The sequence below is a fragment of the Onychomys torridus genome, chromosome 21, assembly GCF_903995425.1.
Source record: "Onychomys torridus chromosome 21, mOncTor1.1, whole genome shotgun sequence".
Taxonomy (NCBI): Eukaryota; Metazoa; Chordata; class Mammalia; order Rodentia; family Cricetidae; genus Onychomys; species Onychomys torridus.
The window spans coordinates 1,934,397-1,955,989 of NC_050463.1; the positions used below are offsets into that span (position 1 = coordinate 1,934,397).

Sequence of the window (21,593 nt, forward strand, 5' to 3'; positions counted from 1 at the left end):
ATTCAGGTTGCCACCCTTGCTGGAAAGCACCTTTATGCACCGAGCACCTCGCCAGCCACCAAAAGAGGAGTGTGCCAATCCAGCACACCTAGATTGTCTTCTAGCCGGCTGGGGCCAGTCATGAGTCTGACTGGTGCTGCTGAGGTCAGGAGAGGGCGTCAGATCCCCTGGAATTGTATTTATGGATTTTTGTGAAAAACCATGTGGGTGCTGAAACCCAAACCCAGTCCTCTGCGACAGCACTCAGCACAGCACAGCCTGGGCTACAGAGCGAGTCCAGCACAGCCTGGGCTACAGAGCGAGTCCAGGACAGCCTGGGCTACAGAGCGAGTCCAGCACAGCCTGGGCTACACACAGAGAAACTGTCTCAAAACAACAACAAAACAAGAGAAAGAGCAGCCGGCAGCAGTCTTGAACCACTGAGCGTCTCTCTCGCCTCCGACTGAAATCTTGATCCTCCAGATGCCAAGATTCACAGCTGGGAGTGTGTGAGTCGTTTTTACAGGCTCATGCACCTCCACCACCTGATTTTAGTTATTACTGTGGATGGAATCAGGGGCCTCTGGAGTGCAAGACTGGCTTCTACCCACTTGATAATTTTTTGGAAAGGGGTTTGGGAGGTTTTTCTTTTGGTTTTTGGAGACAGGGTTTCTCTGTGTAGTTTTGGAGCCTGTCCTGGGACTCGCTCTGTAGCCCAGGCTGAACTTGAACTCAGATCTGCCTGCCTCTGCCTCCCGAGTGCTGGGATTAAAGGTGTGCGCCCCGACCACGCCCCCAGCCCCTCACTGGGGATTCTAGGCGGGGCTCCACCCTGACCACGCCCCCAGCCCTCACTGGGGATTCTGGGCGGGGCTCCACCCTGACCACGCCCCCAGCCCTCACGGGGGGGGGATTCTAGGCGGGGCTCCACCCTGACCACGCCCCCGGCCCTCACTGGGGATTCTAGGCGGGGCTCCACCCTGACCACGCCCCCAGCCCTCACTGGGGGATTCTGGGCGGGGCTCCACCCTGACCACGCCCCAGCCCCTCACTGGGGCTCCACCCCTAAGCCTGTACCTCTGAGAAGTTTGAAGAAGCCTCTGTTACCATTAGACTGGAGGTTCACTCAACTAGTACACCTCTGTGTGTGTGAGCCTGTATTCAACCAACCCTATCACAAAATGATCACAGAACTGTGTGAAGAAGTGCAGTCTAAAAGTAGCAGCTAGGAATTCTCATATGTGTACCTGTGTGAGGTTATGTTCACCGTGTGGGTGCAAGCAATCTTAGAAGGTCACTGCTGTGGGTGCTGGTAACTGATCCTGGGTCCTCTGCTCTCCACCGCTGAGCCATCTCACCAGGCCCGGGGAAGCAGCAGTTTTGTTTGGTCAGTTTGAAAGAAGCCCGCCTCCGAAGATGTGAGCTGCTACTGAATTAGCACGAGTGCACAGAGTATGTTGCTTGGTGAATGAGAGGTTTAATCTCCATCAATCTGTCCCCACTGAACAGCCGAGAGCTCTGGCTTTCCTTCCCACATGCAAATGTATTCCAAGCACGAAGCTAGTTCTGATTTTCACCTGGAAGTGAAATGTGGCTGCTTAAGTCAGTTTGCTGCTGGAATAGGCTATATTTGACCAAGTTTAGTCTCAAAAGGCACAGTATGAGGCCAGCCTGGTCTACTGAATGAACTCCAGGACAGCTGGGCTACTCAGGGAAACTGTCTTGGGAAAAAAAAAAAAGGGAATTTTATATGTGTCTTGTCTGCATGCATGGGGGCTGTGCACCATGTGGGTACAGGTGCCCACAGAGGTCAGAGGGGGTGTGAGATCTCCCAGAACTGGAGTTATAGTCAGTTGTGAGCTGCCATGTGGGTGCTGGGAACTGAGTCCAGGTCCTCTGAAGGAGCAGCCAGTGCTCCAACCTCTGGAGTTCGCTCTCCACTCACTCATTTCCACTATTTTTAAGGATGGATGTATTTGTGTGGTTCAGTGTGAGTATGTGCCTGTGATGTACGTGTCCGAAGAGGACAGAGGACAGAAGACAAGTCTTACTAACAGGATCTGGTGAGCCACCTCTTCAATTTTTTTATTTTTTTATTTTTTATTTTTTGTCTTTTTTGTGGAGCTGAGGACCGAACCCAGGGCCTTGCGCTTGCTAGGCAAACACTCTACCACTGAGCTAAATCCCCACCCCTCAATTTTTTTTAAATGTGCGTGTGCACACAGACCACAGTGATGCAGGGTCACTACATGGGTGCTAGGAACCAAGCTTGTCTTTTTACAAGAGCCGTAAGGGCCCTTAGCCGCTGCTTCTTCTCTAGAGATGACAGGCCTTCTCTCTGGAGCTCTGGCTGTCCTGGATCTCACTCTGTAGATCAGACTACCCTCAGACTCACAGAGCTCCGCCTGCCTCTGCCTCTGGAGGACGGGTTAAAGGTGCAGTCACTACTGCCCAGCCAAGTTCCTGAATTTTATCTGTTTATTTAAAGGCATGAGACTTTCCTGCAGTCCATGCTGATTTGGAACTCACAGCAATCCTGCTGCCTCAGCTTGGAGGTGTTGTCTGCACCACTGCACGGACTTTTCTTGAATTCTGGTTTTTGTTTGGATCACACTGTTTGGAAGGCGATGGCACACGCCTTTAACCCCAGCACTCGGGAGGCAGAGGCAGGAGGATCTCTGTGAGTTCGAGGCCAGCCTGGGCTACAGAGCTAGATCCAGGACAGCCCGGGCTACAGAATGAGTTCCAGGACAGCCCGGGCTGCACAGAGAAACCGTGTGAGTGTGTGACTGAGTGTGAGTGTGTGTGTGAGTGTGTATGTATGTGTGTGTGTTGAGAGTGTGTGTGTGTGTGTGCGTGTGTGTATGTCTGTGGTGTGTGTGTGCGTGTGTGGTGTGTGTGAGTGTGTATGTATGTGTGTGTGTTGAGAGTGTGTGTGTGTATGTGTGTGTGAGTGTGTGTGTGAGTGTGTGTGTGTGCGTGTGTATGTGTGGGTGTGGTGTGTGTGGGTGTGAGTGTGTGTGTGTGGGTGTGTGTATGTGTGGGGTGTGAGTGTGTGTGTGTGTGGGTGTGAGTGTGTGTGTATGGGGGGAGAAAGAGAGAAACCCTGGGGGGTGGGAGTGGGGAAGAAACAGAAAGACAAAGGACATGAAAATACGAAATAAAACGGGGAAAATTGGGTCTATGAGAATGTTTTCCGCTGAAATGTTTTTAAATTTTTGCTTCAAGTTTTGCTTAAATTGGACTTGAAACATTTCTGAAGACTGGAATAATCTCTTTTAAATATTTAACTTAATTTTCCTTTAAACTGTAAATTGCTGTGAAGACGCAGAGTCCCGCTGGAGAAGCAATTACTCATTGTGACAAGGTCACTGGAGTGAGTCCTTCGGGGAGGGGATGGGCGCTCGGCCCGCCGCCGGCCAGCGGCTCCGGTGACTGCAGGGGCCACGGGGGCGTGAGACGGGGGCGGCGACACACGACACAATCGCAGGCCCGCGGGTCCTGGCCCCGGCGTGGCGCTCAGGACCCCAGGCCTGGCCGTGGGGGCTGGGCTGGGCGGGGCTTTGCGTCGTGTACGGCGACTTCACCGAGGCCCCGCCCCTCCCACGCCACAAAAGCTCGAGGGCGGGCTCGTCGGCGCTCCAACCAATCCTCAGTGGAGCCAGTTCTGTCCATTTTTGTACATTGACCAGTCAGAGTCTCGTAGGGGCGGGACGCGTCGGCTTCTTCCTGTCTTGCCTCCCGCAGAGTGACGCAAACACTCGAGGGCGGGATTCTCCGAGCGCCAACTAATCACCAACGGGAGCCTTCCGTCTGTTTTTCTATATCCGCCAATCAGAGGCCGGAGGAGGCGGGACGCGGTTGGTTTTTCCGGGCGTCCGGCGTGGCCCCGCCCCGTTCCTCCACCGCCGCACGCGGTCGCGCTCACGCCTGCGTGTAGGGGCGTGGCCTGCGGTGACGACGCGTATAAATGCGGGCGTCGACGCCGGCGCCATTTTGCGAACGGCGAGCAGCGGCGGCGGTGCGGAGAGTGCAGCGGAGGTTTTGCTGGTTTCGGACCCCAGCGGCCGGATGGTGAAATCCTCCCTGCAGCGGATCCTCAACAGCCACTGCTTCGCCAGAGAGAAGGAAGGGGACAAACGCAGCGCCACGCTCCACGCCAGCCGCACCATGCCGCTCCTGAGTCAGCACAGCCGCGGCGGCTGCAGCAGCGAGAGGTGAGCGCCCTGCCCCCGCCGCGGCGAAGCGTCCGGAAGCCGCGTCCGCGCAGGCCCGGGGGCAGGCGCCGTCCGCGCAGGCCCGGAGCGGGGTCGGCCCCGGGGCGCCAGATAAGTCTCACGGCGCGAGATCCGCCCCTTTGTGGCGGCCGCCATCGCGCCGGGGGCGGGGCGGGGCGGGGCGGGGCCTGCGGCGCGGGGCTCGGGCTCGGGCTCGGGCTCGGGCTCGGGCTCGGGCTCGGGCTCGGGCTCGGAACTGGGGAGTCGCAGGCCGAGGACCAGGCGCGGCTTGGGGGAGGGTGGGCGCGTTAGTGTTGGCGTGCAGAGGGGTCAGGTTCGGGGTGCGGTCGGACCCCGAGTTTGGGGTTGCGTCTCGGATTTGCGATTCGGAGCTGATGTCGGGCGGTGCAGGGTCCGGGGTGAGGGTGGGGGCGCGCGGGTTGGCAGAGGGCCTGGGCCGGTCGGGAAGGACTTTGCAGAAGACTGGGATCTCGGGTGCTGGTGGGAGGGGCTGGGCTGGGCTGGGGGAGGGGCTTGTGTGGGTTTAGGGGTGGTGGTTCGGGGAGAGGTTGGGGCGAGACCGGGTTTAGTTTGCATTTGGTGTTTGATGGGCGCCAGTACCGTGGGTGGACGGGTGTGTGCGTGTGTGTGTGTGTGCGTGTGTAGAGAGCATCTCTCTCCTGTGGGTGGACTCGGGTATGTTCTGGGAGGACCTTGAAAGTGGTCGGGTTTTGGGGGCGTGGAGTGGGAGTTTGGGGTGGCAGGGAGTGATGGCTGGGTCGTGGGAGCGGGTGGAAGAGCCTGGTTCTGGGCGCCGTGTGGACTGGGTCCACTTGGCGGTTGAAGTGTGTGCAGTGACTTGGGTAGTCGGAGGAGGGTCTCACCTGAAGGGTACAGGATGGGGACTGGTTTGAGAAGGGCAGGTGGTGGTGGGCGGGCTTTGGGGTGACTGAGGACTCTGATATGGGCTGTGCTGGGTCCTGTTGGGTGACAGTGGGAAGGGGAGGGGACTTGGTTCTCTGTGACTCCAAAGCTTGGGTGAGGCGTTGGGTGAAGTAGAGGTGAGGGTAGCAACTGGGAGTTGCTGTGGAGGCTGAGGAGGAGGAGGGTGGGACTTGAAGAGGGGCTGGGTCTGAGCTTCAGAGAGGAGCCAGGTGGCCTGGCATGGGAGGTTGCCTTGGCAGCGTGGGGGGCAGGATGGCCCAGCTCCCTGCTGTGGACCACAGTGGGGAGATGAGGAAGCCTGTGGGCCTGATGGGGCCCTACTTTACTCCAGAAGGGGCAGAGCCACAGAGGTGAGGGCAGTGAGGTAGGACCACTGTCGTCCGCGGCTTTGGAGTGGACAGTCTCGGGGAGCCCAGCCACTTACTGACACTGGGCACTGTCTTCTGCAGTTCTAGGGTCACCCTCCATTGCTGTAGTAACCTGGGTCCGGGGCCTCGGTGGTGCTCCTGATGTCCCTCACCCACCCCTGAAGATCCCAGGTGGGCGAGGGAACAGTCAGCGGGATCACAGTCTTTCAGCTAGCGTCCTCTACTCCGTAAGTACCTGTGGGGCGTGCTTCCCGGTGCCTGCCACTGCACAGTAAGCTGGCCGTCCTGACAGCCCTGCTCCCCCAGGACGAGCGGCTGAATGTGACAGAGGAGCCAACGTCTAACGACAAGACCAGGGTCCTGAGCATCCAGTCCACGCTCACGGAGGCCAAGCAGGTCACCTGGAGGGCGGTGTGGAACGGTGGTGGCCTCTACATCGAGCTCCCGGCTGGGCCTCTGCCTGAGGGCAGCAAGGACAGGTGGGCCACTTTCCTGTGGGGTTATAGGGGATCTGGGGTCTGGTGGCTAATGGCCACATGCTCTCCTCAGTTTCGCAGCTCTCCTGGAGTTCGCGGAGGAGCAGCTCCGGGCCGACCACGTTTTCATCTGCTTCCCCAAGAACCGTGAGGACAGAGGTGGGTGTTGCTGTGGGCCCCCCAGGGAGGGAAGGTCTGGCATCTCAGGCTCTGACCCTGTGTCCCCCACAGCCGCCCTACTCCGAACCTTCAGCTTTCTTGGCTTTGAGATTGTGAGACCCGGGCATCCCCTCGTCCCCAAGAGACCCGATGCTTGCTTCATGGTCTACACGCTGGAGAGAGAGGACCCGGGCGAGGAGGACTAGGTGCCAGCCCTGCCCAGTGTCCCTGTGCCCTCTCCCGGGTTTCTCCACATGTCGTGATTGTGCAGAATAAACGCTCACTCCATTAGCGGGTGCTTCTTTGAGCTGAATGCTGTGTTTGTCATACTCAAGTGTTGGCTTTAATTCTAAATAAAGGTTTCTATTTTACTTTTTTTATTGCTGTTTAAGGTGGTCAGGTGACCTGTGCTAGAGCAGCCTCCTTTGAAGCCTGGCAGAGATAAATAGTGTCACCTCCCTGGCTCAAACCCAATAAAGTGATCTTGCTCACCCGTCCTGTGTTGTGTCCTGCCTCTGGGGCTGGGTTGGGCTCCTGTCAGCTCTGGCTCAGAACTAGGGAGTGTTCTGGGATTTTGCAGCCCTGGCCTCCAGGCACTGCTGAACCACTGCATAAATGTGGGGTGGGGCTGGGGTGCCCAGGACAGTTGTGAAGCTGTGGAATCTGACAGCTCCCCAGGCAACTGGCTAAAGGTGGCCGTGATGTACTTTCACAGGGATGAAGTGTCACCTGCTGGCCAGGGATGGGTGTGGGAGACGGCGGGCAGGAGCTGGGTGTTGAGCTGGCCAGGGTGTAGACATGGCTACTTGTGCCACTGGAGCGGCCTCAGGTTGGAGTGGGGTTGTAGGTAGGACATAGGGTTCAGTTACAGCATTAGTGTTTGTGGTGGGCTCAAGGACCTAGCGAGGTTGAGTGTGAGTGGTATGTGAGCAGGAAAGGGCCCCTGACCACCTCATGCTGTGGTGTGTCTGGGAGACTAGTGGACGGCACTAAGGGGTGAATGTGTCCAAGAAGGGGCCCGAGTTGAGAGTGTCATTTTAGGCCACTGCGAGCTGACTCTGTACAGGCCTGCTCTCGTGGAGCCCAGCCTTGGGGGCGGGCAGTGGGTAGACAGGAGAACTTGCCCTTAGGTGGGGTCTGTGTCGAGGGTTTGTGTGTGTCTGGGGTGGGGGAGATAAAGGTTAGGCCTTGGCAGTGGCTAGGCTGTCCCAAGTTCCAGGCATCAGCCATCTTTGGAGTATCTTCCTCTCCTGGCACATGGGGTGCTGTGGGTTACACATGCCGTCCAGTCCCATAAATAGCTGCCTACCCTCAAGGAGACTGGTCCCTTGGCTGGCAGCAGCTCCTTTGTGCTATTTTTCAGGTATTTCACAGCCCAGGCCAGCCTTGAGCTCCCTGTAGCCAAGGATGTCCTAGAACTCATGAGCTTTCTGCTCGTGAGTGCTGGCACGACTGGCTTGTGTCACTACCCCAGGTGGTCTTGTTTTTTGACCTAGTAGCGACATGGTTTGCTTGGGGACCCACCCTCAGGGATCTTGGGGTCACATGATCCCACTGAGCCACCTAGAGCAGCAGTCTTTTGAGCTTTCGGGGTCTCGGGATCTCAGCCGTGAGCCAGGATTCAGATGGTGGGGTGAGTTGTGTCACCTGATGAGGACCTGACAGCCCAGGCAGGCCTTTTGGGACAGCTCGAGGCTCCCCGTCTGCCTGTGGCCAGCTCTCCCCGACCGTGGCCTCCTAAGTGGCCTCCCTAGGAGACCGTAACAAGGCCATACCTGTTATCCTAGTCACCAGAGGGCTGGGATGGGAAGATTTGTGCTACAAGCTGGTCTGGTCTACACAGCAGACTAGAAAAAAGGCTGCTAAGGATAGTCTCTAGCATTAGTGCCACGGGAGCCTGACAACCCCTTTCTATCTGGGAACACTTGGGAGGGAGAGACAATCACTCCCTACCACGTGTTCATGGTGTCACGCTCCCAAAAAGGTGTACTCACAGATGTGTCCAGTAGCAGTGCAAGGGTTAACAGCATGCGAAGCCAAGAGATGTTAGCCAGACAGCCGGTCTCCCCTGCAAGGCAGAGGCCCTGGCACCTGCCCCCCCCCCCCCCTTTTCTCTTGAGACAGCATCTCAGTGTAACTGGCTGGCCACAAAGATCCTCTTGCCTCTGCCTCTCAAGTACAGGGGTTAAAGGTGAATGCCACCATGCCTGGCAACTTTTATTGAGTTTTGTATGCAAGTATATGTGTGCCATGTATGTGGGGTTGCCTGAGGGGACCACAGGCATCAGGTCCCCCCTGGAGTTGGAGTCACAGGCCATTGTAGACCAGCCAACATGGGTGCTGGGCCAAACTCAGACCCGCAAAGCTGTGCATGCTCTTAACCACTGAGCTGTCTCTCCAGCCTGTGTCTCCTCCTGCTGAGGATGGACCCAGGGTTTCACATGCTAGGCAACTACTTGCTACTGACCACACTCTCAGCCCCCTACTGGGGGATTCTAAGCAGGGCATCTGTCCCTGAGCCAGGCCTATCTCACAATATACAAGTTGGTCTTGAAGTAATCTTGCCTCAGTCTCTAAGTAGCTGGAATAACAGCTTGGGAACATGTTTTCTTGTTTGGACCATAAATTCCCTATGTGGGGCCTCTGGGTTGTGCTTCTTCCTGGGCCCGGGTAGCTGCCACCCACTGTGGGTGGCTGGAGTTGCTCTTGCTGTTATGGGGATCTGGGGGCACCTGTAGGCAGAGCATGTGCACAGCTAGTGTGCCTTTTGAGGAGACTGATGAGGTTCTTGCCTCCAAGGACCCCCTGAGATGGAGGTGACCCTGGACTCTAGTCCTGTGACCCCTGTGATGGTGCTCTGTGGTCGCCATGGGCTGCTTTCCTTCCCTGGACTGACTTCTCCCCAGGAAACTGTCAATCATCTTTCAGGACACTAGGAAGCACCCGCTCCAGGTCTGGGACACGGGTAATGTCCAGCCCAGAGGACTTCGGGAGGAAACAGAGCCGCTGTACACACAGGGCCTAGTCCCAAAGAACTCAGCCCCAAAGCTAGGGCCCTGCAGTAGCTCACCTAGGTCCCCTTGACAAGGGAAAGTGTCAGGCCCAGGATGGGGCAGGGGCCTTCCCAGGGCCACCCCTCACCTCTGGCATCCTCGAGGATGGGATGTTGTGAAGACAGAAGCCAGGAATTGAGACCCTGAAGTGAGTTAGCCCTGGGGCAGGGGTAAGGGAGGTGCAAAGATGGTCATCCAGCAAGAAGGAGGAGAGGTAGGAGAATCCCGAGTTCAAAAAATAAAGAATAAAGCCCGGTGATGGCGGCGCACGCCTTTAATCCCGGCACTCGGGAGGCAGAGGCAGGCAGATCTCTGAGTTCCAGGACAGCCTGGTCTACAGAGTGAGATCCAGGACAGCCAGGGCTGCACAGGGAAACCCTATTTCTAAAAACAATAAATTATAAAAAGAATAAATTATAAAAAGACAGCCGAGTGTCTCAGAGCCGAGAGCTGTGGGGAGGGAGAAGTGCAGGTGAGGCGGCAACCCTGGGGCCTTCCCTTTCCTGAGGCTCACGTTCTCCTGGGGACCACCTAGGAAGTTCCTGGTGCCTCTGCCCAACTACAGAGCTTGTGGGCTGTCTGCCAGAGAGCTCTCCCAGCCCTGTTCTGCTCTGCTGTGTGGCCACAGGAAGATGGCTGTCCTCTGTGTACGGAAAGGGTCTTTCCCATACCCTGTCTCCCACATTCTACCACCTACACTTTTCCACTCCTTCCCAATTTATATTCATTTTTATTTTGAACTGTCTCCCTTGTAGCCCACCTGCCCTTGAGCTCCGGAAGTTTCCGCTGAGATGACAGACATGTCCCACAGCTGTCTTCGGAAGTTTCTGGCCTGCCCACCAGTTCCCGAATATCCAGCGGCCGCTTCCCAGATAATTGACTCAGACTTAGTATTACTTGTAAATGCTCGGCCAGTAGCTCAGGCTTATTCCTGACTAACTCTTACACTGAAATTAATCCTCATTTCTATGTATGTTTAGCCACGTGGTTTGCTATCTTTTCTCAGTAAGACATTCTCGTCCTGTTTCCTCTGTGTCTGGCTGGCAACTCTCTGCCCTTCCTCTTCCCAGAATTCTCCTAGTCTGGTCGCCAGGCCTACACTTCCTGCCAGTCAGCATTTTATTAAACCAATGCGAGTGACTAATGTTTACAGTGTGCAAGAGCATCATCCCACAGCACAGAGCTGCTGCTGACACCATTTGTCTGAGGTGAGAATGTGAACCCCAGCCTCAGCCTTAGGTCTCGACAGTTCAGCCTCCAGTTTGTTATGTTCCTAGGGCTGACCTTCAACTCCTGATCCACCACCCCAGTGCTGCGGAGCGCACTGCAGGGGTCTCTGCCAACTCCAGCTTCTCTCCCAGGTCATCCTTGCAGCCAGAGCCACCTAGCTGCCCAACCTTGAGGGAGGGACCCGGCCACACTGTCTCCCACCCCCACATGGGAATAATAATAAAAACCTGACTTTTGTATCAAATCATTTTGTTTTATTGGGTTTCAGTCAAACACAGCGGGGTGAAGATAGAGAGTGGGAATGGGGAACCCCAGTGTAACGTACTGACATTTTGTGACCCCTAACCCTGCCGGAAGTGCACCCCTCCTTGTCTTTTAATGACTCTAAAGGCACTTGGATTTTGTTGGTTGTTGTTTTGAGGGCCCTCAGGGTTGCCATGGCAACGGGCTAAGAGGCTACTCCAGGACTAAAGGGGTCAGTCCTGTCCGGCTCGGGGATGGAGTCTAGAAATGCCGCTCCACGCAGTCACTGGTGTCCTGTTGACCAGTTTGTGTGTGATGCAAAGGTTGGGAAAGGCAGGACCAACCGGTCCCTCCCCATGTTCCCAGCCAAGCTCAGACCAGCCACGCTTGGTCTGAGTCTTTGATTGCATGGACTTGCCTTTCTCTCTGGACACAGTCAGGAGGGCCCTGCGAGGCCTGGCCTCAGCACACAGGGCAAAGGCTGCCCGCTCAGTCTGAAACGGAAGACATCGAGGTGCCCAGTGGACCACAGCTGGCACAGCTGGGCAGGAGAGCTGCAGTCTGTCTTACCCCAGGCCCCCCTCAACAGTGCTCTAACTGCAGGGGCAGAGGTGGACACCGGGAGTGGCCTGGTTGGGATAGACATCTGCTGAGCGGCAAAGGGGATATGGCTGGCCTGTCTAGAGGTACTCCTGGGACCCAGGGCAGCCACGCCTCCTGCAAGCAGTCCAGGACAGCTAGGCAAGGCGGAGGTACCTGTAGGGGAGGTGGGGACATGGCTTCTACTGGCAGGTGGAAGTTCCTGGTGGGGGGGAGGGCTCCCTCAGTGACTCCCAGCCACTCAGCAGGGCCTGGGGCAGCCCTGGGTTGGCTGTTGGCCAAGAAGTGGTGAAGAGGAGCTGGACCAGGGCACAGCCTGTCCTCCGAGGGCCCCTGCAGCCCTGGGCCTTGTGTGTGCCCGGCTGCGTCAAAGTGAGCCCAAGAGGCACCTACTGCAAGCACTGCGCCTGTCCGGTGTCCCCAGGGGCCTCCCACCACAGGCGTCTGGGGGACCTGACTGCTGAGGCCTTGCCTGCCTGCACCTGCCTAGGGAACCTTGGACCCTGAGTGTCCCCAGCCACTTGGGGTCCCAGCCCAGCAGCCACAGCAGAGGGCGGAAAAGACAGGTTGAAACCGTTAGAAAACACTTGAGGAACTGCAAAAGGTATGATCTGCTCAAAACGGTCCCGTGGATGTCTGCAAAAACGAGGACGTTCTGCCTCCATGCTTGCCCCTGGAAAAACTATGCATAGGTGGAGATCATCTGGGACTAGATGGGGCTGAGGGCTTCCCCCACCAGCCCACCGTGGGGGCGGCTCAGATCATCTTCATGTTGAACTTGCGCGCGCCGCCCTGGCCGGCCGCGGCCGTCGGACCGTCCACCTTGCGGAAGGAATATTCCACGGAGAAGTTATTCTTGTGCTGCCCTCGGCCGCGGCTCCACACGAAGAGCAGCAGGAAGCAGAAGAGGACCACGCCCAGGAAGGTGATGCACCCCATGGCGGTGGACACCAGGATGGTGGTGAGGTCCAGCGGGAACCGGACGCCCACCTGCGTCTCGTTGTGCCCCTCGCCCTGGGTCCGGTTGGCGGCCGGCTGCACGGTCAAGGTGGCGAAATACGTGTCGTTCCCTCCGGCGTTGCTGGCCACGCACGTGTAGGTGCCGCTGTCCTGGGGCCGCGCGTCCGCCACGGCCAGCGTGCCCCCGGGCAGCACGCGTGCCCGGCCCCGGCTGGCAGCCGTCACCGTGTGGTGCTGGGGCGTCACCCAGACCACCGTGGGCGCCGGCTCGCCCTCGGCCCGGCACAGGAAGCGCACGGCGTCCCCCTCGGCGGCGGTCACGTGCTGCAGCCGCCTCTCCCGGATCTTGGGCTTGCGACACACGAAGTACTCGAAGAGCACGGAGTCGGGGAGGTTGTGCAGGGCGTCGCCGCGCACCTCGGCGGGGGTGGCGCAGGCCGGGAGCCTGCCGTCGAAGTTCAGGGTCTTCCGCCTCTGCACGATCCACAGCAGGCGGCAGTCGCAGGCCAGCGGGTTGCCGTCCACGCGCAGCGTCTCCAGCGTGTTCACCGAGTGGAACGTGTTCTCCTCCAGCGTGGACAGCAGGTTGTCCGAGAGGTTGAGCAGGCGGATCTGCCGCAGCCCCACGAAGGCCTGCGGCTCGATGACAGCCAGCAGGGCGCCGGCCAGGTGCAGCTCGCGCAGGCGCACCAGGTCCCGGAAGGAGCCCCGCGGCACGGTGCTGATGGGGTTGTGCGACAGGTTGAGGCACGTGAGGTGGGCCTGCTGTCGCAGCGCGGCGGCCGGCACGGCCGTGATGTTGGTGTGCGTGATGGACAGCGAGGTGAGGTTCAGCCCGCGCAGGCTGCCCGGGGCCACCTCCTCCAGCAGCGGCCAGTTGTCGATCTCCAGGTGCGACAGGCCCGGGAGCTTCTGGAAGTTCTGGTCCTCCAGCGCCGCGATGGCCAGGTGGCGCAGGCGCAGAGCGCCCAGGCCCCGCAGGTGGCCCAGCGACTCCGGGGACAGCGAGGTGAGGTTGCAGCGCTCCAGGGTGAGCTCGGCCAGCCCCAGCAGCCCCGCGAAGGCCCTGCGGGAGATGAACACCAGGTCGTTGTCGCCCACCTCCAGCCGCCGTAGGCTGCGCAGGTCCTGGAAGCTGAAATCCAGCAGGATGACCAGCTTGTTCTCGCTCAGGTCCAGCAGCGTGAGGCTGTCCAGGTGCGTGAAGACGCCGGGCGGGATGAGCTTCAGCTGGTTGCCACGGAGACGCAGGATGCGCAGGCGGGGCAGGTTGGCGAAGGCCCCGGGCTCCACGTGGGCGATCACGTTGTGGTTGAGGTCCAGCTCTTCTAGGGTGGGCAGCGAGGCCAGGTCCCCGGGGTTCAGGCAGCGGATGCGGTTGCGGTTGAGCTCCAGGAGGCGCGTCTCGGCCGGGATGCCGTCGGGGATGGCGGTCAGCCGGCGGCGTCCGCAGGCCACGGTCCGGGTGGACGCGGAGCACTCGCAGCGCGCGGGGCAGCCCGCGGCCAAGGGAGGGGCGGTGGGCAGCAGCAGCAGGTGCAGGCCCAGCATAGGCAGCCAGCAGGTCATGGTGCAGGGTCTGGGCCTAGGGCCGCGCCAGCATCGTCCAGGACACCTGGAATGGGAGAGGGGAGCCTGACATCATTCTCCACGGCACTTGGGCACTTCTAATCCCAGCCAGACACACCCAGACACGCTGACCCACGACTGCACACTCGGGAAGTCTCCCCACGCACACCCACGGTGGCCCGGGGACAGACGGCAGAAGCAGCACGGCAGTCCACAAAGGGAGGCTCTGACACAACGCCTGCAGGGCCGCCGTTGAGGACGCTGTGCGCAGTGAAGACCAGCTCCCAAAAAGCCCACTCAGCAGGACCCGGTGCACCACTCAGAACAAGTGGATGAGGTTAAAAACAAGCTCTCTCGTAGCCCAGGCTGGCCTCAAGCTCACTATGTAGCCGAGGCTAACCTTGAAGATAGAGGCACAGCTGAGTGAGTGATACCTGAGCCTCAGACAGACAGGAAGGACCCTGCCCAGGGCCTCGGAGGGACCGAGTATGCCAGGCCTGGTGGACACCCTGGAGCTGTGACAGAGGCATCTCCCTCCAAGGACACCCAGTTGGTGACTTATGGTGACCCCGTGGCTGTGGGATGCTCTGGAGTCCAGTGCTCTAGGGTGGCCCTGACTCCAGGTGTGGACGGAGGGCCAGAGAGGGCAGGATGCGGAGACTGCCCGCAGGGCCTGCCTGGCTAGGCTGGACCGGCTTTCCCCAGACAGCCGGACTACAGCCCAGACCGAGGGGTCCGGGTCGGGAGGGACAGCTGGCCTGGGCTGCCTGGCCTCTTTTGCAGCATGGTTTCCCATCTGCCAGGCAGCTGTTTATAGCATGTCCGCAGCTGAAGGCCCCAGGCAAGACCTGCGCTGCCGGCCTGTTCTCAGTGTTCACAGACTGAGTATGCCGGCTTGTGAGAACAGAGACTGGAGGGCACAGGTGCCAGGGAGAGCCCCCGCCCAGAATCCCCAGTGAGGGGGACTGGGGGCGTGGTCAGGGTAGAGCCCCGCTTGGAATCCTGCCTTCTCTCTGGGGTGTATGTTCACACGTGTGTGCACACACGTAGGATGTAGTTTTGAGACTGACTCTCAGTGGGACCGGAAGTCTGCTCACTGGGCTGGGCTGTCCAGCCATGAGCCCCAAGGATCCTCCTAGTGATCCCTCATTGTCAGCTGAGAGGCAGAAGTGTGCCCTCGTGGCAGCTTCCTACGTGGGTGGTGGGGATTTGAACTCGGATCTTCTGGCTCCTGTGACAAGCACTTCATGACTGAGCCATCCCCATCACCTCTGCTCACAGCTTCTGCAAGCCACAGAAGTGCTCACGCCTTGAACCCCTCACAGGTGTGTGGGTGGTCTTTGCTCCGGCCTCCCAGGTAGCTAGGCTCGGAAAAGAACCTAGTTCTGAAAGACAGAGCCACAGGCCGGCAGCAATGGGGTCTCTGGTCCCCGCCCCGGACCACAGCCTCCCTGTGCGGTCCCTGGTGGCCGCTGCACCCCCTCTGACCCGGGCTTGTCACAGCTCAGCCACCAGCTCCCTCGGGGCCCTGGCAAGTGTTCTCTCTATAATTACTCCACCAGGCGGGGACAGCGGGCTCTTGAGCCAGCCCAGCAGGGCCACTCAGAGGGTGACCTAGTTTTTCAACTCTAACCTCTCCTGGCAGGCCTGGCCTGTCATCTCCTCTGCGGGTGTGTTAGCCGCTGAGGTGGGGGGACCGGGAGGGACGCTCTCTGGAGCCCCTGTCAGCCCTCCTCCTGGGCCTGAAGGAGCTTACTTGCCCTCTGGGCGTTAGCTGGGGTAGGGGAGTGGAATCCCAGGTTCCTGACTCCCCCGCCCCAGGCAAGGGTACACCCTCTCTGCGCCTCTGAAGCCCTGAGCACACTGTAGGGCGGAAGGCTCCGGATCCCTGGCCCCTGATGACAGCGGGGGAATTGGAATTCCTGGGTGGCCCTGCCACTGGGTCCCGGGCCTCTGGGCCTCAGGTCCCTGATGTTGAGGAAGGCAGGGAGAGGGGGTCTGGGGCACTGGGAAGTGGGGCTGTGGGGTGCAGGGAGGATGTGGCTGGACGGGCTGGTTTCTGTCCCCTCTTCCCCTCTGAGGGTTCACTGGCCCTCTAGGGCGGGTGAGCAGGGCTCCAGCAGGCCTTGCCCTTCTCCCCTGTTCCCCTTCCTCACTCAGGCGTTAGATTCTGTTCCTAAAGCTAGCCACCGCCATCTATTCCCTTATTTGGCCTCTTCCTCCTCCTGAGAATGACTAGAAGGTCCAGCAACCAGAAGTCCCCCCCTCCCCAATTAACATGCTGATCAATACAGACCACTCATCCTAAGGCTGAGTTTCCCCTTGTGCCTCTATAAAATGCCGTTTTCCTATCCAGAGGCGGTCCTCTGTCCTCCAGGACAAATACCCTTTCCCTGTCCCTTGTCCCTTCTCCTTCTCCCTCATCCTCCGTCTCCTGTGTCTCCATCTCTGCCTTCTGTCCCTCTGGGGCAAATAAATCTCCTTTGTGCTGAGAACGTGGTCTGTGTGTGGCCTTCCCTCTAGGTCCTGGGCCCGCCTGGAGTGTCTCGCTCTCTGGCGTTTGTGTATCCTGCTGTGGGTTCTGAGACACTATAGCCCCAGCAGACCTCACACTGTCAGCAATCCTCGGCCTCAGTCCCCCAGGGGCTGACGAGTGTGAGTAGGGCCCGCTAAAGAACTAGAGGTTCTTTTCCGAGCCTAGCTACCTGGGAGGCCGGAGCAAAGACCACCCACACACCTGTGAGGGGTTCAAGGCGTGAGCACTTCTGTGGCTTGCAGCTGTGAGCAGAGGTGATGGGGATGGCTCAGTCATGAAGTGCTTGTCACAGGAGCCAGAAGATCCGAGTTCAAATCCCCACCACCCACGTAGGAAGCTGCCACGAGGGCACACTCTTGTCCTGTGTGCACCACCCCGGGGCCCCCAGTCCCGCTCCAGGGACAGAGGCCCGGCTCCTCACATCCCAGTCTCACACCTGGTGATTCAGCTGTCCTGACCCCACTGTCTGACACAGGCAGGAAAGGGGGTGCCTTGCTCAGCCCCCACAGACACCCCACCAGGTGCTGGCAGCGCTGTCAAAAACTAAGAATGAAAAGATACCCCAAACCTACTGCGATATCACAGACCTGTTCTCCCAGAAGCTGAGGCAGGAGAATTGGGAATTTCAGGACAACCTGTAACTTAGTGAGACTCCTACTCTCAAAATAAAAAAGGGGAAAGTGGCTGGAGAGATAGTCCAGTGGTTAGAGTTCCGAATGCTCTGCAGGGTTCAGGTTCCAGCATCCATGTCGGGACTCACAACCCCTGTAACTCCGTTTCCAGGGGGCCCAGCGCCCTCTTCTGGTTTCCTGGGACACTGCACACATGTGGTGCAGTCAAACATTCTGGCAACATACGGTACATATAAAATAAATAAATAAATCTGGGGGGGAAATTAGCCAAGCATGGCGGTACATTCCCTTAACCCCAGCACTCAGGAGACAGAGGCAGAAAGATCTCTGTGAGTTCAAGGCCAGCCTGGTCTACAGAGTGAGATCCAGGACAGTAAGGGCTGCACAGAGAAACCCTGTCTCCAAAAACCAAAATAAATAGATAGATAGATAGACAGATAAACAAATAAATAAATTTAATTATAAAATGTAAAACAGGGCTGGAGTGTGGCTCAGGGGTAGAACCCCACCTAGACTCTCCAGTGAGTGGGCTGGGGGCGTGGTCAGGGTGGAGCCCCGCCTAGAATCCCCAGTGAGGGGCTGGGGGGCGTGGTCAGGGTGGGGCGCTGGTCTAGCCTGTGAGAGATCTGGGTTCCATTCCTAACATTGCAAAAATAAAGGATAAGCAAAGGGACAGTTTTGTCCCCAAAGGTCCCTGCAAGGCTCTGCTCCAGACAACAGGGACAGCTGCCTTGTGGACCAGAGTCTGGAGCCTTCTGGCCTCTGTCACCCCGCCCCACGGTGGAACCTTGGGGCCGGGCTGCCTGGGCCGGCCCATGCAGCCACCATTGAGATGGCCTTCGCTGGGCCTAGGGGTCTGACAAGCCCGGTGCGGCCCTGTGGAGGGGACAGCCCGGCCTAAGGCTTCAAGGACACGACTCATTAATATGCATGAGAAGCCACCGCAGCGGCTTGGCAGGACCTGGGAGCCTGGGCCTGCTGCGCGGGGTCGGCCTGCCCAGTCACTGTCCTTCCAACGCTTGGCGCGTGTCACCCCTGAACTGGAGCCCCACGGTTTCCAGCGGACCCCCAGGGCCTAACTCAAGCCTCGGTCACCCCAAAGGCACCCCGGCTCCAGCCCCCGGGTGTCTCTGGGCATCTCCTACCATCGAGTCCCACACTGGGTGGCTGATGGCGCCTGTCCCGGCGATCACTGAGGGTGAGCGGACGGAGAAGATTTGAACACATAAATCAGCCGAAGGTTTGGAAAACCTTCCGGAAGGAAGTGAATCTGAGGCCAGGGAAGGGCAGCACCTGGAGGGGGTCACCCCTGTCCTGTGCCCAGGAGGACTGGGGAGCACCAGGCACTCAGTGCCTGGCCAATAGGGAGCCACGGAGGAATACAGAGCAAGAGAATCAACGGCATGGTCAGAACTCCGCTTGGCGGCCTGAGCCCATCCCCGGACCCACACGGTCCTCTGCCTGCCACACGTGTGTTCACACACGCACACACAGGGTCCCGACACCCAGGGCCAGGGGTCTGCAACCACGTCCCTGTGGTTCAAGAGAGACGTTCATCTCTCTTCAGCCTCAGTTTCCCATTTTGCTGAAGCCAAACAGGGCCCCTGGGCTGAGGTGTGAAGGAGATCTCAGCCTAGCAGCTCCTCCACACACTGGCCTGCTTCTAGAAGTTTCGACCAGGTGCTGCCTGATCAGGAGTGGATCTCCAACTCACTCACTCATTCAAGGAGCACTTAGTGGATGCCTACTGTGTGCCTGGCGCTGTTCTCGGTCTTTATGGAAATGGGGCCATCGTGGGCCCTGGGGACTGGTCACCTCCGGTGTGCCCAGGCGGAGAACCATCCTGGGTCACTGTGGCCCAGTCACCTCGAGCTTGTCAGAGGGAGACGGGCAGAAAGAAGTGAAGATTCCGTGACATGGGTTCTCAGAGGGAGGACGGCGCCAGGAGCCGAGGGATGCAGGCCTCCAGACACTGAGACCGGGGACCGTGCTCTCTGGGCCCGCCTGCCCTGCCTGGGTCTGAGGGGGCGTGCGTCCCTGTGGCAGGGGGTGGCTTCTTCCAGCAGCCTGGGGGACTCTTACCCAGGGCCACCATGCTTTGGAGGAGGGAGTGGTATGTGGGTTCCTGGCAGCCCGGCAGTTTCCTGTTGCTGGGGGACGCAGGTGCTGCCAGCCCTGGCCTCTGCCGCAGCCAGGCTGTGGGGACCTGCTCCGGCCCCAGGCTGTGGGGACCTGCTCCGGCCAGCCCCTCACTCTCTCTGACTACAGATTCTGGGGGGGGGGGTATTTGACAGAGAAGTGTTCAGTCCACAGGGAGGCAGAGTGTGCTGGGGTCCCAGGTCCCTTGTCCCCTCTTAGGCCACAAAACACTGAGGCCCGCTGGGGAAGCTCTGAGGTGGCTCCTGCCTGTCACCCCTGGGTCCCCCCACCACAATAACAGTATAGCTATGAAGTGGGCAGGGACAGGCCTGGCACACTCCCACGAGCACCCTCCTCTCCGAGGGCACTTTTGGGGACGCTCTCCCAGCCCCCCACCTCCAGGGCTGGTTCACTCTTCCGTCCTAGATCTAGGTTCTCCTGGGGCTTTCAATCCACGACAATTCATTAAAGCCCTAATTAACCTCCCATCTGCCGTGGGTCCCTGTCCACCGTCTCGGGGGTGGGGGCCTCCTGACCCAGTTTCTCTAGTAGCTTGTGCCTGAGGGGAGCAGTGGGCTCCCCAACACCCACAGCGGCAGGACGGGGAGGAAGGTTCTAGATTTGGGGACACTAGCCCCTAGCAGAAATGTCAGCATCCGGGGGAGGGGGCACGGAGCCTGGGGGTCGGAGTGCACCCCAGCTCACTCACCTCAGCCAGCTCCGTTTCTGCCAACTCCTCAGGGTTCTCAAGGCTCAAGATTGACAGACAGGGGAGGTAGTGGGCGGCTCACCCCGGCTGCCCACCCCCACCACGAAGGTTGCTGGGAAGTTCTGCTAAAAGGCTTCCTACCTGGTGAGTCGCTAGTGACTCAGGATGCCCAGGAGTGACAGCCCTGTGGGTAGAGGAACAAACCCTCGGCTCTGGGACCTTGTGTGCTCCCACCCTTCCAGGCGCGATCACAGCATGGCTGCATCTGGGGGTGGATGGCAGCCGCCGCCCCCACTCTACAGATGGAAACACTGAGGCCCGCCATGCATGCATGCTGCATGGGTGGGAGCGGAGGGCATCCCACCACGACGCTCGGCGCTCGATCCTGGGGGGAAGTGGTGGTCCCGACGGGGTGTCAGTTGTAGGAAGGAACCAGGGACGGAAGAGCAGTCAGGAGGCTGAGGGGACCGCCCCTGGGCACCCCCATCCTGGGCGCCTACTTTCTCTTTCCCTACCTCACTCGGTGTCCGTGGAGCAGATCGGAGGGGACGGGCCCTCAGGACCCCGAGGGGTGCTGCTCCCAGCTGAACCCCTCTCCCCCTCCACCCCAACACCCTTCTTACATCTTGGTAGCCCGATGCCTCCTCCGGGGAGCCTTCTTGGGTCACCTCGGCCTGACAGATCTGTTCTTGCTAAAAGTCCTCACCAGGTTCCAGGTCCCAACAGTCCCTCCCCACCACCAAAGCCGGGCACCCGGTGTCCGCAGGAAAGGAGGGGTGTCTCAGGCCTGGCCTGGGTTCTAGGTCCCCCCACCCCGCGAGAAGCTGCCCGGCACCGATACCGGTCCCCAAATGCATCAGACCCCCAAGTTGAGTCCCCCCGCCGGGAGGAGGGACACCTGTGTCTTAGGGACTCCGGCGTTGGGAGCTGGGCCGGGAACCGCACCCTTGTCCAACCGGAACCCAAGCTCTGTGTCTCCCAACTTGTTGAATGGGGCCCAGTGGCCTCCCTGGCCAGGCCCCAGGACCCAGGGGACACCGGGCCTGGCCTCTGGGATGGCATGGACAGACGCCCCCACCACCGGGCCCGCTACCGGGACACAGGCCTGCGGAGTGTGTGTGCAGGGTCTGCCTAGCATCCCAGGCGCTCCCTACGGGGACGGGACCCCGAATATGCGCGAGTCCTCGCGTGCGGACCACCACCACCCCCAATTCATCTCGCGCGCACCGCCCCACACCGGCTGGCGGGGGATCGCAGGGCGCCAAGCCGCGGCTCCATCCCGGGTGTCCCCCTGCCGCAGTGCGCATCCCCATTCCGCCGTTCCCCGGGGTGCTCCCGGAGCTGAACCCCTCAATCCCCTCGACTCTGCATTCCCGGAGGCGGAGAGAACCCTGAAGTTTCCCGGGGGCGCAGAGGGGCTGGAGAGGAGCGCGCGAGGGGGGTCGGGGGGGTCCCCGGACTGCAGCGGCGCCACTCACCTGGGCGGCTCCGCCTCGGACAGGGCGCGGGGGCCGCTCGGAGCCGCCACGAGCCGCCGCCGCCGCCGCCACCGCCTCCCGGGCTCCGCCGTGCGCGTCCCCGCCGCGCATCCCCGTGCGCATGGCCAGGGAGCGCGCGGGCTGCGAGGGGCGCGCGCGACACGTGTTGGAGCAGGTCGGGGGCAGATGGGGACTCAGCCCCCAGGCACCCCGAGTGCCTGGCACCTCCGGGTCCTAGGGGCTCCCCAGATACGGCAGGCTGCCCCGTTGGAACCTTCTGGAAACCGCCAACCCCTCCAC

At 59.8% G+C, this 21,593-nt stretch overlaps 2 protein-coding genes across 2 annotated transcripts; one reads left to right on the top strand and one right to left on the bottom strand.

Moving 5' to 3' along the window:
* The first annotated feature begins 3,953 nt into the window (after positions 1-3,953).
* Positions 3,954-6,638, top strand: Oaz1 (ornithine decarboxylase antizyme 1). Its single transcript, XM_036170889.1, is given in 6 exon segments — positions 3,954-4,196; positions 5,591-5,648; positions 5,650-5,736; positions 5,816-5,988; positions 6,059-6,144; positions 6,217-6,638. Coding segments are annotated over 6 exon segments (684 nt in total). The 5' UTR covers positions 3,954-4,050; the 3' UTR covers positions 6,351-6,638.
* A 4,027-nt stretch (positions 6,639-10,665) lies between these two features.
* On the bottom strand, positions 10,666-21,593 carry Lingo3 (leucine rich repeat and Ig domain containing 3). Its single transcript, XM_036171224.1, has 2 exons — positions 21,294-21,593; positions 10,666-13,845 (listed from the first exon to the last, which is right to left on the bottom strand). The coding sequence occupies exon 2, from the start codon at positions 13,797-13,799 to the stop codon at positions 12,027-12,029; it is 1,773 nt and encodes a 590-aa protein (XP_036027117.1). The 5' UTR covers positions 13,800-13,845; positions 21,294-21,593; the 3' UTR covers positions 10,666-12,026.